Source organism: Pseudoliparis swirei, chromosome 6 (assembly GCF_029220125.1).
Source record: "Pseudoliparis swirei isolate HS2019 ecotype Mariana Trench chromosome 6, NWPU_hadal_v1, whole genome shotgun sequence".
Classification (NCBI taxonomy): domain Eukaryota; kingdom Metazoa; phylum Chordata; class Actinopteri; order Perciformes; family Liparidae; genus Pseudoliparis; species Pseudoliparis swirei.
The window spans coordinates 10,800,936-10,817,074 of NC_079393.1; the positions used below are offsets into that span (position 1 = coordinate 10,800,936).

General features: G+C 41.8%; 1 protein-coding gene across 1 annotated transcript; it reads right to left on the reverse strand.

Moving 5' to 3' along the window:
• Positions 1-1,318: 1,318 nt before the first annotated feature.
• LOC130195758 (transcription factor 12-like) lies at positions 1,319-11,807 on the reverse strand. Its single transcript, XM_056417460.1, has 13 exons — positions 11,655-11,807; positions 9,195-9,294; positions 8,652-8,797; positions 8,434-8,557; positions 8,276-8,346; positions 7,802-7,898; positions 7,611-7,684; positions 6,717-6,893; positions 5,634-5,745; positions 5,364-5,511; positions 3,399-3,634; positions 2,499-2,668; positions 1,319-2,338 (listed from the first exon to the last, which is right to left on the reverse strand). The coding sequence occupies exons 1-12, from the start codon at positions 11,721-11,723 to the stop codon at positions 2,526-2,528; spliced, it is 1,497 nt and encodes a 498-aa protein (XP_056273435.1). The 5' UTR covers positions 11,724-11,807; the 3' UTR covers positions 1,319-2,338; positions 2,499-2,525.
• Between the last annotated feature and the right edge of the window lie 4,332 nt (positions 11,808-16,139).

Genomic DNA, 16,139 nt, shown 5'->3' on the forward strand with positions numbered 1-16,139 from the left:
TGAGTGTTGGACAGAGACCTCCTCCTCCTCCTCCTCCTCCCCCTTATCTCCTCCTCCCCCTGTCCGCTCACACTGCCCTGCCTCCGCCCGCGTCCCGCTCTGAGAGGCGTTCACGGCCCGCTGTCTGTTAGATATTCAATCCGTATGATTACTGACGCGAAGATCTCAAAACAACGAAATGTATTTCATTTACAAGCAACTTATTTCGTTAGAACAAAAGGATAATTTAGCACACTGTAATGTTGTGATACATATCCAATGAATTGGTTGAAGTGGGACTGTTAAAGCTAGAAGTTCCCATAACATTGAAGGACACTCGGAGAGACGATTGCAGATGTGTGTTGTTTAGTGTAGCGGTGGTGGAAGAAGTATTCAGATCTTTTACTGAAGTAAACGCAACACCACAATGTATGAATAATCTAAGACAACTAAAGATCCTTTATTAAAAATGTCACTTTATTAAAAGTGCAAAGGTCTTAGAATCCACATACATTGAAAGTAGATCAATTAAAAGTACTCATTATGTCAGTTTATTATAGCTTTGGTTGTCACAATAGATGAATAAATAGCTTTAATGATGCAGCTGGTAGGATAATTTTTACTTTTGGTAGCTTGTGAATTTCAACAAGGGATTATTAAAGTCTTATCTTTAGTTATCCATAATGATAAATTATAATTTATTTGTTGATTATATGGTATGTTAGTTTGAATATGTAAGGTAATTGTAATCAAATATAGTAAAATAGTATTTCTTACCTCTAAAATGTGGAATCTAATGTTTAATGTGTGTTCTTTACTGTCGTACTTTACTAATTGTGCAAACACCACGGTGTCAATTTCTATTTTTGTGATCAATAACTATCAAACTATTATGTCTTTATTGGAACTTTGTTTCTTTAAATTCATTACTTGGATAACTTTAAAAACGTTGCTATTTTTTACTTCACAACCCCCCAGATGTATATTGTGACCCTTTGATGGGGCCCGACCTTTAAGTTGGGAACCGCTGGACTAAAATAACCAACTATATATAACGTGTCTGAAACTAGCTACAATAGTTAAATTCAAATAACAATTGATTAATGAGTATAACTATCAAATAATACAATATCTGATTATTTAAGTACTTTCACATTTGATACTTTGAAATTAAGCAGATAATATTTGATCTTTTCTTTACAATTGTAAATGCACTTGTAATGGAATTGTTTATTGTATCGGTACCTACATTATTAATCCGACACTGTGCTGTACGTTATATACAGGAAGTGTGTGATTCACACTTCTATACAACATAATAGAACACACAGACTCAAACTATTTGGAAAAAAAAACATTTATTGCTACATTATCATTTTGACACATGCCTGTAGGCTACTTCAAACTGTACACATACTGTACATGTTATGATGGGGGTATTACAGATTTATTTTTTATTATTATTCATTAACTGTTCCGCAGAGTGATAAGCAAACAAGACATCAATTATTCTGTAATACTGTGTTGCTCAGAGCATCAGAGCATGACATGTGGGCTACATCTAGTAAAACTGCACAAAAAGGTTTTTTTTCTGTGTAAAAGTAAATAGAGACATTATGAAATTCACAATATTTGTATAAAAGATAAGTTACATAACTTAGAAAAAATGTAATGTTCTATTAAAAACTCAAACATGCAAAGAGCTTCGACTACGTCTGAAGAGCAATGATGACACTGAGAAGAGGAGGGACTCCGCCCACCAGCGCATCGTTACGTGTAATCCGTTAACAGCGCTAACACACATGTGTAACAAATGTACAGATAACAGATGATGCCCACGCGCTAACACAACATTCTCAGAGATCTGTTCATTCACAGAATGGTCAAACTCCTGCAACACACACACACACACAAACAAACACACACAGACTCACATAGACACACACACACACACACACATACCACAGGACAAATGAAATCCGTTGTCTGAACACACAGATGTGGGAATGTCGGTCCTCTGAGCTCGGTGCACGTGGTAAATAGTGAAACACTGTAAAAGTCGCTCCGAAGGTTATCTGGCTCTGCCAAAAAATCTAAACTGCAGATGACCCCTCGTCACTCCTGGGTTTCATCCCTTCAGATATATTCAAAACAGACAAGATAATTGATAAATATACAAAATATGTACAAAACATCTGCAGCTTACAATGCATTTGTCTGTTAGAAGTAAAGTTTAGGCACAAAGTTAGACTGATGATTGTTCAACGGAGAAAGGTCGACCTCCAAGCTCGAATTCAGAAGAAATGCTGGACCTCCAAAAATCGTCTGGACGCTTCCTGGGATGCTCTTCACTCAACATCTGAGACACAGAGATAGTGACAGGATTAGACCTTTTATACAAACATTATTAATGTTCAGTTCTCTCCACACAGGGTTTGGCAGCGTTAACATTTGGTCAACAATATGACAAACATCTGACAGCTGTGTGGCTGTATACGTGTAACGTGTGAGTTGCATACTTGCTGGATGCGGTTCCGGTCAGGTCTTCAGAGGTGGCCCATGGGGTTCGCTGCGGCTGTCCCGCTGGGATTGAAAGCGAGATGCATGGACTGTGGATCGTTCATGGCTGCAGACGCCTTCTCTTCCTCTCTCTTCCGCAGACACGCTGCCTTCGGGTTCAGGTTCCTCTCTGCGGGATTCAACGGGCAACGAGTTAGTGTTTGACTACATTTGAAAAAAGAAGATGTGGATATTTTTTGTTTTCATCCTCTGTGTGGAGCAAATTCAGGAATTTTAGTGCATCACCAATTATTGTTGTGACAAACTGCTGTCAGGGTGGCTTTAAACCTGCTCTAATCAATATTTGTATCGATCAATTTGACTACATGTATTGTAAAATATCTCTCCTGGACAATGTTCAGCAAACTGCTGTTCTTCTCAGCTCATTGTTTTTGATCTTAAACTGTAATGTTTTGGTTCTCTCTCCTCAGTGAGTTAATTCGGTGAACTCTACACAAAATTCCTTAACCTATATTTGTTAATGCGACTTGGGAGTGAAAATGAATCATCAATTAGTCATTTGTTGTGTTGTGATTTCAGAATGAAGACAGATGGAGAACAATTAGATACAAAGTAAGAAACCCACATTATGTAGAGGTATTCAGGCGTGAAAAATAATGCATTTGAAAAAATCTCCTAATAAATGACAATGATGTCCGCTAACTGTATAAAAAGCCAACTGGCTTGTGGTAAAAGTGGTCAAAAAACATCTGTCTGAATAAAGTGCATTTAACACCATATTCAGAGTCTGTTAATCTGCTGACTAACTCCTCGTTGTGTGTTTCCATCTCATTGTCACTCTCTCCTCTCCTCATTTGACTTTACGGAGACACAAGGCTCCCTCTCCAGGAAACACTGACCTCGGACTTGTTGCTCCATGCTGAGGATCAGCGACACGGCCTGATGCAGCACCAGCAGCTTGGTCTGCGGCTTCTCGCTCTTCAGGTGCAGCTGACACATGTGACCCAGCTCCTTGAACGCCTCGTTGATGTCCCGCACACGCAGACGTTCGCGCGCGTTGTTGGCCATCCTCCTTTCGCGCTCCCGCTCGGCCTTCTGCTCCGGACTCAGATCTTCATCCCCATCCTCATGGATACTGCATCAATGAGACGTGTATGAGAAGACGCTGGTTAGGGCGGTCCTTCGTGTGTTTTCTGATTCTTTTAGACATCCATGATCAACTTAAGGTGGATCTAAGAGCCTCAGTGGATCAAACAAAAGAGTTATACTCTGGATCTCTCTGCCCTCTGCTGGTCACTGAGCTGACTTCCTGTTATTGCATCCCCTGAGGTTATCTGACATATCCTCGTTTGTCCGTTGAGGAGTTTTGCATATTGACATATACGCAAGTGATCAGGCGAACAATTCATTTAAAAGAGTTTTTTGTTTTGTTTTTAGATGATCTTTTCTCCGTCCATAAGCACTGATAGTCAAGAGATGCAAGAGGTTTTATTTTCAGACATTGTCTAATTCTATTTGAAAAAGAAGACAAACAGTTGCTGGAGGACAGTCCCCATATGGACCTGTACTCGTACAGCGCTCTTCTAGTCTTCTGACAATCAAAGCGCTTTAACACTAGATGACATTCATTCACCCATTCATACACTGATGGGAGGAGCTATGGTTCTAACTAACATTCACACACAGCTCCGGGAGCAAAATTGGGGTTAATTAAGTGTCTTGCCCAAGGACACATCGACATGGACTAGAGGAGCCGGGGATCGAACCTCCGATCCACGGGGTTGAAGGACGACCCTGCTCACCACGGAGCCTCAACATCATTTTCCCTCAACCAGATAATAGATATAATTAAAAAAGAAAAGATGTGCTCAGGCATCAGAGCAGATGTCCTGAAGTGACTTCTGAAACGAGAGACGCCAGAACGAACACTTAAATAAATCTGTGAGGTTCTCAAGATGTCACCTGGTTTTAAAGTCACAACGGTCTGATGACAAAAATATAACAGAAAAATTAATAGTAAAGCAGCAATTAATTGGCAACTATTTTGATACACAATTAATTGTTTAATTAATTATATTAGCAAAATGAATGGATGCAAGGATTTGCTGCCTTTCTCAGTTTTATATATATAAAAAATAAAAATAATTTGGGGTTGGAGACCAAAGAGATTGTACGCATTTATTTTTTCTATTTAATAGTCTAAAAATATAATTTAAACTAAGTGGAACTAAGGGCTGTAACTCATCCTATTTTGTATTTTAGTTTTAATGGCTACCTACCATGGAAAGTAGTAGGAGACTAAAAAATAACCCCACAACCCGAAATACTTCCTCCTAACATTGATGTCTTTAACATGTCCTGGCAGCTCCTCTTTTTCCTCATTTCAGTCGCTGTAACACGAGTAAGAAAGATGAGGCCGAGCTAAATAGGCTCGCAGGACACAGCTGCCCTTCACATCAGGGGGTCTGACTCGAAATTCTTGCCTTTAAAAAAATCTGTGTAAAGACTTTACTGTCCCAAAATACATTATTTCTCACCCAGGCGGCCCGGGTTCAATTTCCAGTATGGGAAATAGGTTTTAAAAGGATTCTAACCTGTATGTACAAAAATTGGTTTTGTCAAAATGAGAGCATTTTATTTCTAAAAATATCTTTTTTTCAGTCATAAACAGAGTATAATTATTTGTTGATAAAAGTAATATTTGAATTGCCATCTTAAGTCCCATATGGTCTAGCGGTTAGGATTCCTGGTTTTCACCCAGAGGGCCTAACTCCCGGTATGGGAAATAGGATGTAAAATATTTTTAAATTAATATATATAGAATATTATATGTATACATTTAGCAGGAACGTGAGACTGTTTACCTGTTATTTCCGCTGTGGTCTCCTTGTGTTTTGAGTTCACTCTCATCATCTGATCTCTGGCTGTCAGAGCTATGTCTGGTGTGCATCATCTCTTCCCTTTCCCTGCTTTCCATCTTCAGGTCCAGATTACTCTGAACTCCCAGACCTGCTGTGGGAGATCAAACAAAATGTTAAAAAAATATATATATATATAAATATGTTGGGAGATCTCTTAAGTCTTTATGGCTCAAAGGGTCATATAAAGGAGGTTAAATCGGCAGCAGCCTCTACCTCCACTCTGCATGGACTGGAGCGGACTCCTCTGTCTGGCCGGGTATGGATGGCCGTTCTGTGTGCGACTCTGGAAGGCTGAGTGGTTGTTGTTCATGTTGACAGCTTCAACCTTTATGACAAGCAAAGAAAGAGATGCGATAAGGGAAAGATTCATGTGTTCATGAGACAGCCAGCCTGGCTCAGTCACATACAGTAGGTAAAACATAAATAACAGTTACATGCAGAATGTAGACTGAAGCAAATTTTCTTTAAAACATTTTAAAAAACCACAAGGTGAATGCCTAACATCAAATTTAGAGATTTTGAGGTGAATCTTTCAGCCGTTTTGTCTGTACATCATTAGCTCACATTAGCAGAAAGTGCAGTCTTTTATTCTGTATAATATAGGTCAATAGGAAATGTAAGAAAATGTTATTAATGAAAACTTGAGTGGTTTTAGCAAGCCATTACAAACAGCACATACAACTTTCACATCCAACCAATGACAAATAAATCACAAAACCGACATCTGCCTCCTCATTTCCGATGTGTCTTCCGCTCGACAGAATTAATTTAATCCCAGACAATCTTAATCCTTCCCTTAAAACTACTCCCTCCACATACAGTGCCAATTAACTCTCTGCAGGAACGATGATTCACGACTAACAGACACATTTGGAAAAATAAAAGTGAGAGAATTTAATTCCCCCCTCCCCCCCCAAAGGATTATACTTAAAAACCCATTCCCCTGAATCCACTTCCACTCCAGCTGGGCCAAAATCATGTGGTCTGCTGAAAACACGCTGGAATGGGAATTTTACGATGCAGGCGTCCCTCATCAACCTACAGAGGAATTAAGAGTACGCACACACTGCGTTCCCCACACAAGGGCAGCGCGTCACAGCGCTCTCCCATTGTGCTCAGTTTCCTATTTCAAGGACAACAACCTTTACATGAGGAAAACATGCAGACATGGCGGGTGGAAAATTCCTGTAACTGAACACCAGCACAAACACACACACACACACACACAAACTATGGGAATTCCATACTCGCTGCCCTGTCCTTCCTTTAAAAAACTTCAAAGAAATGGTTTCTAACCATGGCTGAAGTGTGGCAGCTGAGCGGCAGAGAGCTGGCAGAGCCCAGGTGGCCGTGGAGGTTCTGGTTCAGCAGGCCGTGCATGTCAGAGGGCAGGCCGGCCGTGGGACCCACAGCGTGGTTCCTCAGGACGTGGATCACATCGTCCAGTCGGTCCAGTCGGTCCTCCACCTGAGACTGAACACGCCAAGACACAACAAGTTATTTTGTGGGATTGGCCAATCAGGACACGGTTAATGAACGGTTTATTAGAGATGGGCCCTTTTCGTTTGGCCAAATGTCAGCTCTGAATTCATTCTTACATTTTCTTTGGTGTCGCGCAAGTCACTAAGTAACAAAGAAAGGGACGTTGTAATTTTAATGATCAATCCCCCAGAGAAATAATTCAACATTTTAGCATTGCTCACGTTCTCGACGAGAGCTATCTGACAACATTTATATCATATCTGTGCATTAAATATGAAGCTACAGCCGGCTGCAGGTTAGCTTGATTTAGCATTAAGACCCCGCGGGCTCTATTTCTGGCCCGCCAGAGACTTCCTGCTCTTTTGTCCAGGCTGCTTTTCAGTTTGCCCTCATTTGAAGCCTTTTGCAGTCTCTCTGAGACTGGTTTATTAAGCAAACATCTTTTTTACTATCATTAGTATAACTATTGTTATTATTGTTATATTGGTATTTTCATAATTTTTCCAGGTATGTGCGCATGTAATCATTAAAATGTTAATTATTGTTTTTAATATACTTATATTCAATCTATATATTTTAGGTATGTTATATTGAATATATTATCTTTACTTCATTATATTGGCTGCAATGCTTTCTACATGTATATCATTATTGGCACAGCCCACTAATATTAAACTTCAGGCATGTCATATCAAATTCGCTCTTTACCAATGATATCAGTGAAGACTCATAGTGCGGTGACACTGGTGTCTGAACTGAACCCCGGGGCCACATGTTGGTACCTGAGAGGAAGAAAACAGGCTTATTAGACCATAAAAGGGTGTAAAAACACAGCGTGAATGCAGAATATTTAACTTTGGGCAGCTGCTATAATAACAGCACGTGTGACTCCAGTTTACCTGCATGTTCAGCTGAGTTCTGCTGCGGGGACGGAGACCTCACCGGTGTAGACGAGCTGGAGGGGAAGCTGCTGCTGGTGTGATCGGGGGAATAAATCTGGCAGCAGACATGGAGGGAGAGGAGGAGGGGCAGGCGGGGGAGTCGGACATTGATCATTTTGAAAGCACAACTTGTCATTTCTGCGTGAGGTTTTACAGCTGCTGCCACAGCCTTTGGAGCAGGCTCGTAACATCAACTAAACTCATCAATTCTGGTCATTTTACTAGTCAGCGGCCAGTAAAAAGTCTCGCAGCAGGAGTGTGGCCCTTCGTTAATATGCACTGGTCTGTTGCAGCCAGGGACAAACCACTATTTCCCTCTTGCATGATACCGCTGGGGCTCTGAGGGCTTGGCTTCATGCTGTGCTCTGACTGTTTGAACATAACACGGCATAGATGAGCCGTTCTAATGGGATTGAGGTGGTGCATACTTACAGAGGCCAGAGCTTTGCCCAAGGTATCGCCCGTCTGTGACCCTGCTGACACATGTCCCTTGCTCCCTGAGACTGAAAGAAAAACACCCATTGTAAATTATTACAACGGACAAATTGAGTTAAAATAAGCGTTGGAGATTTCTTTCTCCATTTCCTCACTTGTTGAATTCTCTGAGCTGTTGACTGACGGCGTGTGTGACGCTGTATTGTTGCGGTGGAAAGTGGACATTGGCGGGAGACCCCTGTTCATGTCGGCAGCCATCACTGACTGGGGAGAGTAGTCCTGAGCAGTAAGCAGACACACATTGTTATTATCAGCGGGGGCGAACAGGGCGCTGTGTGCCGTCAATATCCACGGCCCTGGAGGTAAAGCTCACCAGGTGACTGTGTTGCAGCGGCTGCAGGCTGCTGTAGGTCCCCGGCTGTGTTTGGTGGGTTAGAGCTGCTCCCATTGCTCCTTCATAGCCCTGCTGGTTCAGCCCGTTTACAGCGCTCCAGATGTCAGGAGAGTTGCTCATCCCCTCTAAAATAGGTGACAATATGTTATCGTCTGCACCGGAACAGCATCTCAAGCAGCCGGTCAAATCATGAAGCGCGATGAAAAAACAATGAAGCTCTACTAACTGTCAGGCAACGGCTGGACAATGCTAATGTACACATCTGATGTTGGAGCTCAAAAATCTAAAAGGGAATGCCCAGTTTTTCAGACTTCGATTTTGTATATATTAATATGGCGTTTAGAGTTGTATTTTTCTGGTTTTAAAGGCTGTTTATATGTAACGCCGTGTTATTCTGAATTTATCAAACACTTTTATCTGTTCTTATGTTTCCCTTTACCCATCGAGTCATGACACACATATAATTGATGATTATCCATCAAAAATCTCATTGTGTATATATTTTGTAACTCTGAAGCTCACCAAAGAAGGTGCTTGCGAACACATTGCTGTGGGACTTGCTGGACGGATGTGAAGATGAGTTCTGGTTGATGTCGTCATTAGTGGGAGACTGCCCGTAAACCTAAAGAGAAGAGATTATTTGAGGCTTTGTTGACTTTAAACCATAACGTAATGGACAGAAACAATTATTTTCTACACGTCAGGAACGCTCAAAGCAATCTTACTTGCATAACCGCGTGCATACAGCACTGTGAGTGTGAGCTGAAGCAACAGTATTATAAAAACAAAGCAGAGAGCTGATGCACACTTAGAGCTATGCGATAATCCCTAAACTGTAGATCCATGCACCTCTTCATCCGGATTTAGGAACCATTCACCATGAGAAATCCCTGCCCTCATCATGATCAGGTTCGACTAGCCTCAGAAGACTGGGATACAATTCACTCCCAAATATAAATTGAATTACCGGCCTTCACACTTTGTCCTCGGAAACAAAACCAAACAGAGAACTGAATGATTCCCTTCTCGGGGAAACTAAAAACTGCAAATAGCAAATGGATCTAAGAATTTACCGAAAGACACCTTTTGGTTTTTATTGTAAAGCACGAGGCTAGAAACTGCACATATCCACACAAAACACCCCAACACATGCTCGCTCACTCAAACCCACCAAGAGGTCTGGGCTGCACCTGCACCTCCCTGGTTTGCTTTGATGTGCCCCAGGAAATGAAAATAAACCTCCCTGCACAGCATCAATGGGGTGTCAGTTACCCGGACGACAAGTTCTGTAAAGCAGGCTATTAAAGACTCTCTTGAGTATGCTTGTGCAAGCACTCACACACACGCACAGACAAAGACACACGCTCTTAAGCCCACACACACACACACACAAGCACGCGCGTGCGCACACACACAGAGCCCTGACCCTGGCTGGCATGAGTCCCATGGTGATTGTGGGCTAGGCCAAACAGAGGAGCCCCTGCCGACACTGGGCCCGTCTGAGCCGCCGTGGGCAGCATATGGCGGAGGATAAAGCCAATTGTCCTCCTTACCATCAGCATAGCAGACGACCCGTTAATAATGGTCACACCCCCGCCCCAGCACGCCCTCTCTGGCCCCCGCTGGAGAAGGGGCCGTCAGCATGTCATCCTCTTTTAACATAGCATTGATTTAGGAACTATCAATCACTGCCTCACAAATGATAAGGGACTTTTTTTTTTTACAAACAAAAAACACAATTAATAGAGGATTGAAATACTATAAAACCTTCACATGGGCTTGTGAAGTAATCATTTTGAACATGAGTCATTTTTGTTAATCAATTAAATGCATTTAAAAAATTTTTTTTTTACTTCTTTTAATCTGCAATAATCAGCTAGAATGTTTTCCCATTGTAAATGCACACAGCATTACCATGCTAGATGAGTGAAATATCAACTTGCTATTCAGGGCCTATGCTGTGCTCCACCAGGGCCAACTCCAGCCACATGCAACCAATTTTCTGCCTCTGTGATCCACGATGTCTGGATATGGTTAGTCTCACAGAGATCAAAGCTGCCTTTGATAATGGCAGCAGTGGTGGAGGGACTGCACTGCTCCGACATAGCAGGGTTAAATCAAATAGAAATAGCAGCAATCTGCTTCATGTCAAGATGTTTTCTGCTGCTAGGCTTGACGGTGCTTAGGGAACAGGAAGCTCGGGTCCCACTGGTGCATTTGAACATAGTTTTGTTGAAAACCATGTGAGAGAGGTGTTACTGAATGGTGAGATTATTTTAGGAACTGTGCACACTTCAAGTATTGTGATTTGTGAGTAATCATGATTTATATTGTCATGAAATGGCATTATTCTTATGTGGGTTGAATGCTATTAAATAAAAACCAAACTAACAAGTGACTCATGGCTATCCGAGAGATTCTTTTGTACCTTATAATGTTCCACAAACTCTTGTCCTGGATCAACTCTGGCAAGTTGCAACCGTTAACTAAGACTTTGAAACTTTAAACAACAATAAGCTTCACACCATTGTGCACAACTCCTGAAGGAAGTGACAATAACACATTCAGCACAAATCAGACTCTCTCTCTCTCTCTCTCTCTCTCTCTCTCTCTCTCTCTCTCTCTCTCTCTCTCTCTCTCTCTCTCTCTCTCTCTCTCTCTCTCTCTCTCTCTCTCTCTCTCTCTAACCGACCCCGTGGAAAAAAGCAACCGCGCATATCCCAACAAATGTTCTTTACAGAGTAAGAAATATCAATCCACACAATTATAAAACGCTTCCTCCAAAGCTATGAGCGCGTGTGAAGTTATAACGCGTCGTCTCGAGTCGTATAGTTGTGTAGTAAACTGTGTTTCATTATTCAAGTCGACGAACGGGCGGCAGAACATCTGAGAAGACGATTAAAGAGTGCGACAGCCTCCTCGCGCGGACATCACGTTTCCTCGGGGAAATAAAATAGAAACATACACAAGAATTGTACTCACCGGTTTCATGTTGTAGCAATACATGAGTGAGTTGTTTCCGGTGCCGGACACAGGATGCGCGCAGTACATAACTCCGTGTGGTTCAGTGCAAGGTTCTCAGTACGGTCCACAAACAGCTCGTCGGTCCGCAGCTCTACTCATGTGTATGTCGGCCACATGCACTCCTTCCCCTAACCTACCCCTGCTGGTCATGGAGCTACCCGCAGACAACTTATGCAAATTAGGACTGGACCATTGCAGGCGGCACAGAGGGGTGGCCGGTGGTCGGTGCTATTACTGAGGCTGTTCCTCCATATTATAAGCAGTGTTTTTTTAATTTCTTTATTTTAACCAAAGAAAGATATAGGTCTAAACACAGTCAGGTTGTAGTTTTTATATTTGTTATACTGTTTTGTGTGTGTTAACTATTAAGTTAACTGTTTGCCCAAAAGGGCAAAATTAAAGTAACTGATTATAATCAGGGAATTCCCCCACGCACGCATGGTCAGACACCTTGACCACACCAGAGCAAAGATGAGGGGGGGGGGGGGGGAGCTATCAGCAGTGTGTGTGTGTGTGTGTGTGTGTGTGTGTGTGTGTGTGTGTGTGTGTGTGTGTGTGTGCGTGTTGTTCAGCTGTTATCCTTTTCCAATGGTACCCTGCTTTGGTGTAAAATTATATCTGCAAGCAAGCTCAGAAAGCCCTGTAAGCAGTGTTGATGCCATGAAGATTATCTCTGTCCGACAGGTAGAGGTTTCCAGTAAACGCAGGCAAACAAACCCTCGCTTGACCTACATGCACAAATAGATCCAAATCTTTAGTGTGTAGGCACGTGTGGCGTGCTGAGCTCCTCCAGCGGCTGGGTTAAAAGTTATTTATATGCTAGTCTGGGTGATGTTGATGCTGTTCATGTAAAAAACTCTTAAACAGTCTGACTTCCTCTGTGAGATTAAATCCACTGTCAGCTGCCCTGGTGCTGAAACTGGAGTGACCTACTGCAAACAAAGACTTTAGAGAACTCTCATTAGGAAGTGAACTGCCTGAACCGCTCATGTTTTAATACTTCAACAGCCACAGTCCAGGGCGTGTAAACAGCACAAGAGGCTGGCCTGCTGTATTTTGTGTAGCATTTAGTGTGTTACATAAATACCAGAGAGGGAGAAAAAACACACACGCTGCAGTTGGCGTGACACTCAGACCTGCAGTGTGCCACACTTTCCTGGCAAGGTTGTTTGTTTTTTCCTAGAAAGACTTCAAAAGGAACCAATCAAATAATTCCCACTGAGACAGCATGACAGTCTTTATGAGTGTTTACACTGAAGGGACGACGTGAATGTGGAATATATCCTTAATACTTCTGTTTAAGGCTGAAGACATACACAGACATCACGTCATCATGGCAGTGTGCTGTGGTTTCCACAACCTATTGCTAAAGAATGTGTTCTGTATTTTAAGCTCTGATATAGTGTGAAGGAAAGTATCAATCCCTGAATCAGAAGAAGACTATTTAAGCAGCAGCACAGTGATAAGATCACCTTTGTTTACTGGGGGAAGAAACGGAAAGCAAATTGATCGAAGAGCAGAAAACCACGAACTATTGTCTGCTGGTTTCACACTCAGCGTCCTTAAAGTCAAAGTCTAATCCTGACTATCCACGCTAGGGTTAACTGGGGTTAGCAGGTCACTCTTCATCATCATCATCATCATCATCATCAGAACAATCACTTGTGAACATTTTTTGTATTCTTCTTTTTTTCCTTAAGTTAAGATATTATTAAGAGCAAATGTTCCTAATGTCTTAAATGAATAACGATATTCAGGAGTTCTACAAATACGAGTCATTCAGGAACTTCCGTGGCAACTGAACGACCTTTCCCTCTGACAGAGATCAGTTTCCTATCTGACACACTAAGCATGCATCACTAACACACACACACACACACACCACACACACACACGCACATCTTAGGTAAATGATCCAAGAGCAAATATATACAGTCCCCTAACCCTGAACTTTGCATCAATCTTAGTTAATTGCAGTCTTGTCAGGAGTGCGATTATTCAAACAGGTAATGCAAATGTTAATGAGTTCAAATTTGCATATCTTTATTTTCCCATGGTTGAAATGTCATTGGTTTTGACGCTCTACAATGAAGAATGTCACTCCTGATGGCCCCATGATATGTTGTTGGCCATTAAGAGGCCCAAAAAAAAGAGCAACGGAAGGGGATGGAGGAGAAATAAATAAGGAGCCGGGCTCAAAATAAAAGAAAGGAAATGGAGACGTTTACAAGACAACAAATAGAAACACATGCAGGCAATGACGTCATCATAGCAGCCCGCGGTTATCTCATTTAATTTAATTTGCTGAATATATTGGCACAACATCTGATTCTTTTCTATTTTCATGTAGCCATGCCAATGAGAACAAAAAGGAAACATCCGCCTTTGTGTCTGAAGTCACGGATGTCCTTTGATTGTAAAATATGCTCTTGTGCATACTAAAGCTGCAACACACATTTTTAGTGCGCTGGCATATTGCTCATCGTCATGCGCCTGATTTGACATGGCTTAAATAACTATCTTCCTGCCAGTGATTGGCATTCACACAAGAAGGGGTGAGTGGGACTGGGGAGCAGATGGTGACATTCCACATGACCAAACTGATCAATCAGCATGCTGGGACGCAGGTGCAGCGCAGGCGGGCAGCACCACACCATCTATTTCACCATCTACAGGGCACAAACACATGGGCACCAATCGTGGCACCCTAAGGGTCTGCATGCTCCTGTGTCCTGCTGCGCCAAGGTTGATGACATCAGAATTTCCCATCCGCTCTTCCACAGGACGCCAAGAAAAAGGAGAAGGAAAAAAAAAAAAAGAGAAGAAGCTGCCGTATACACTCTGCGGTAGCAGCCCGGCCTGCGATCGGTCGTGTAAGTGACGTCAAAGACAAGGACTCCCATGTTTCTCCCTGGTACTGAAACGTGGACAAAAGTACCTTTACATTTTGGAATTAGTCGTGTTATTTTGTGGACATGAGAAGAGTATTTGAGGATTAAAATGTCGTATATTTCAACCTTACTGCAGGCACACAGTTGATCCTTTTGTTAGGTTTAGCTTTTACAAAAAAATAGCATTTGTTTATTTTCAGGCTTGCAACTAATGATTATTTTTGATTTTTCATTAATCTGCAGTTTGTTTTGTTCAGTTAATCAATTTTAAAAAAAGGTCACGATGGAAAAAATACCCCAAAAGAATAAATATGTATCACACGCCAAGGTGAAATTAGTGTGTTGGCCTTATAAGCACATCCTTATATTTTAACAGATGAAACAATAAAATGTTTGCGAACAATTAATCTCTGATCAAAATAGTAACCAATTAATATTATTTGAATGGACTATTTATCGACTAATTCTTTAAGCTCTAGTTTCTTGCCTATGAACTTTAACAACACATTACTGTGGATGAGGACTTGAGGACTTGAATTAGAAGTGATTAGGGTACCAGGCCAATAATGACAGGTTGGTTAACACCGACCATATGATTGTCTTCCAGTACTATGTCTCTTCTGAAGCAGTTCATACAGAATATATCTGTAAATATTCTCCTTCAGAGGACATGAAAAGCAAAGTGGCCGACTGTCCACATGCATGCGTGTTGGCTGTGTCTCTGATACCTGCTGGCCCGACTCTGTACTGAGGATCTCCTGCATCTTCGGGATAAGACCCGAGCACAGCAAGCTGATCTTAGAGTCTGGCTTGAGTGCTGGAAGAAGTGGGGGTTGTAAGAGGATTGGAGCAACCATGGCTGCCTGGTTGCACGTAAAAGGCAGACTCACCGACCTCTGGACCACGGTGACCTCTCTGTGCCGCATTCATCAGAGTTAAAGGAGAAGACGGGTAGCGTTGGGTCACTGCCCGTCTAATGCGGGACCTGCTCGATTTCCTGGGAGCAACTCATGAAATCTACAACAAACAAATAAGTGTTATTTGAGGACATGTGTATACGTGTGCTAACATGTACTGTATATTTTAAATGACAACGTACAGCAGAATGTATATCATATTAGCTGTAATTGCATTTATCTCATAATAAACTGAAGAAAAAAACAATATGACATTGATCATTGCAGACTGGATGGTCCATGTCAGCTTTGACTTTATGGATTTATTTTCTAACAATATGTGTTGTTGTATTTTAGTTATATTTAAGTAGGAGTTGTCCCTGCATGTGTTTGTTAAATATGGCTCAGCATAATGTGAAATAATTCCCCTCTAAAAAGTCATATTTTGTGTAAAGTTTGAATAATCAGTCAATGAAAGTCGACACATGACTCTGAACCAAGCCGGAGATATTGTAAATTGCATACACGTCCACTTGGTCACAAAAATGGCAGCAACTCTATAAGTGTTGTTTAAATCTTAACATTCGGAAGAATGAGCAAGGGCAAAGACTCCTGAGATGACACCTTCCAGCCCAAATGAGTAGTGACAGGAGATT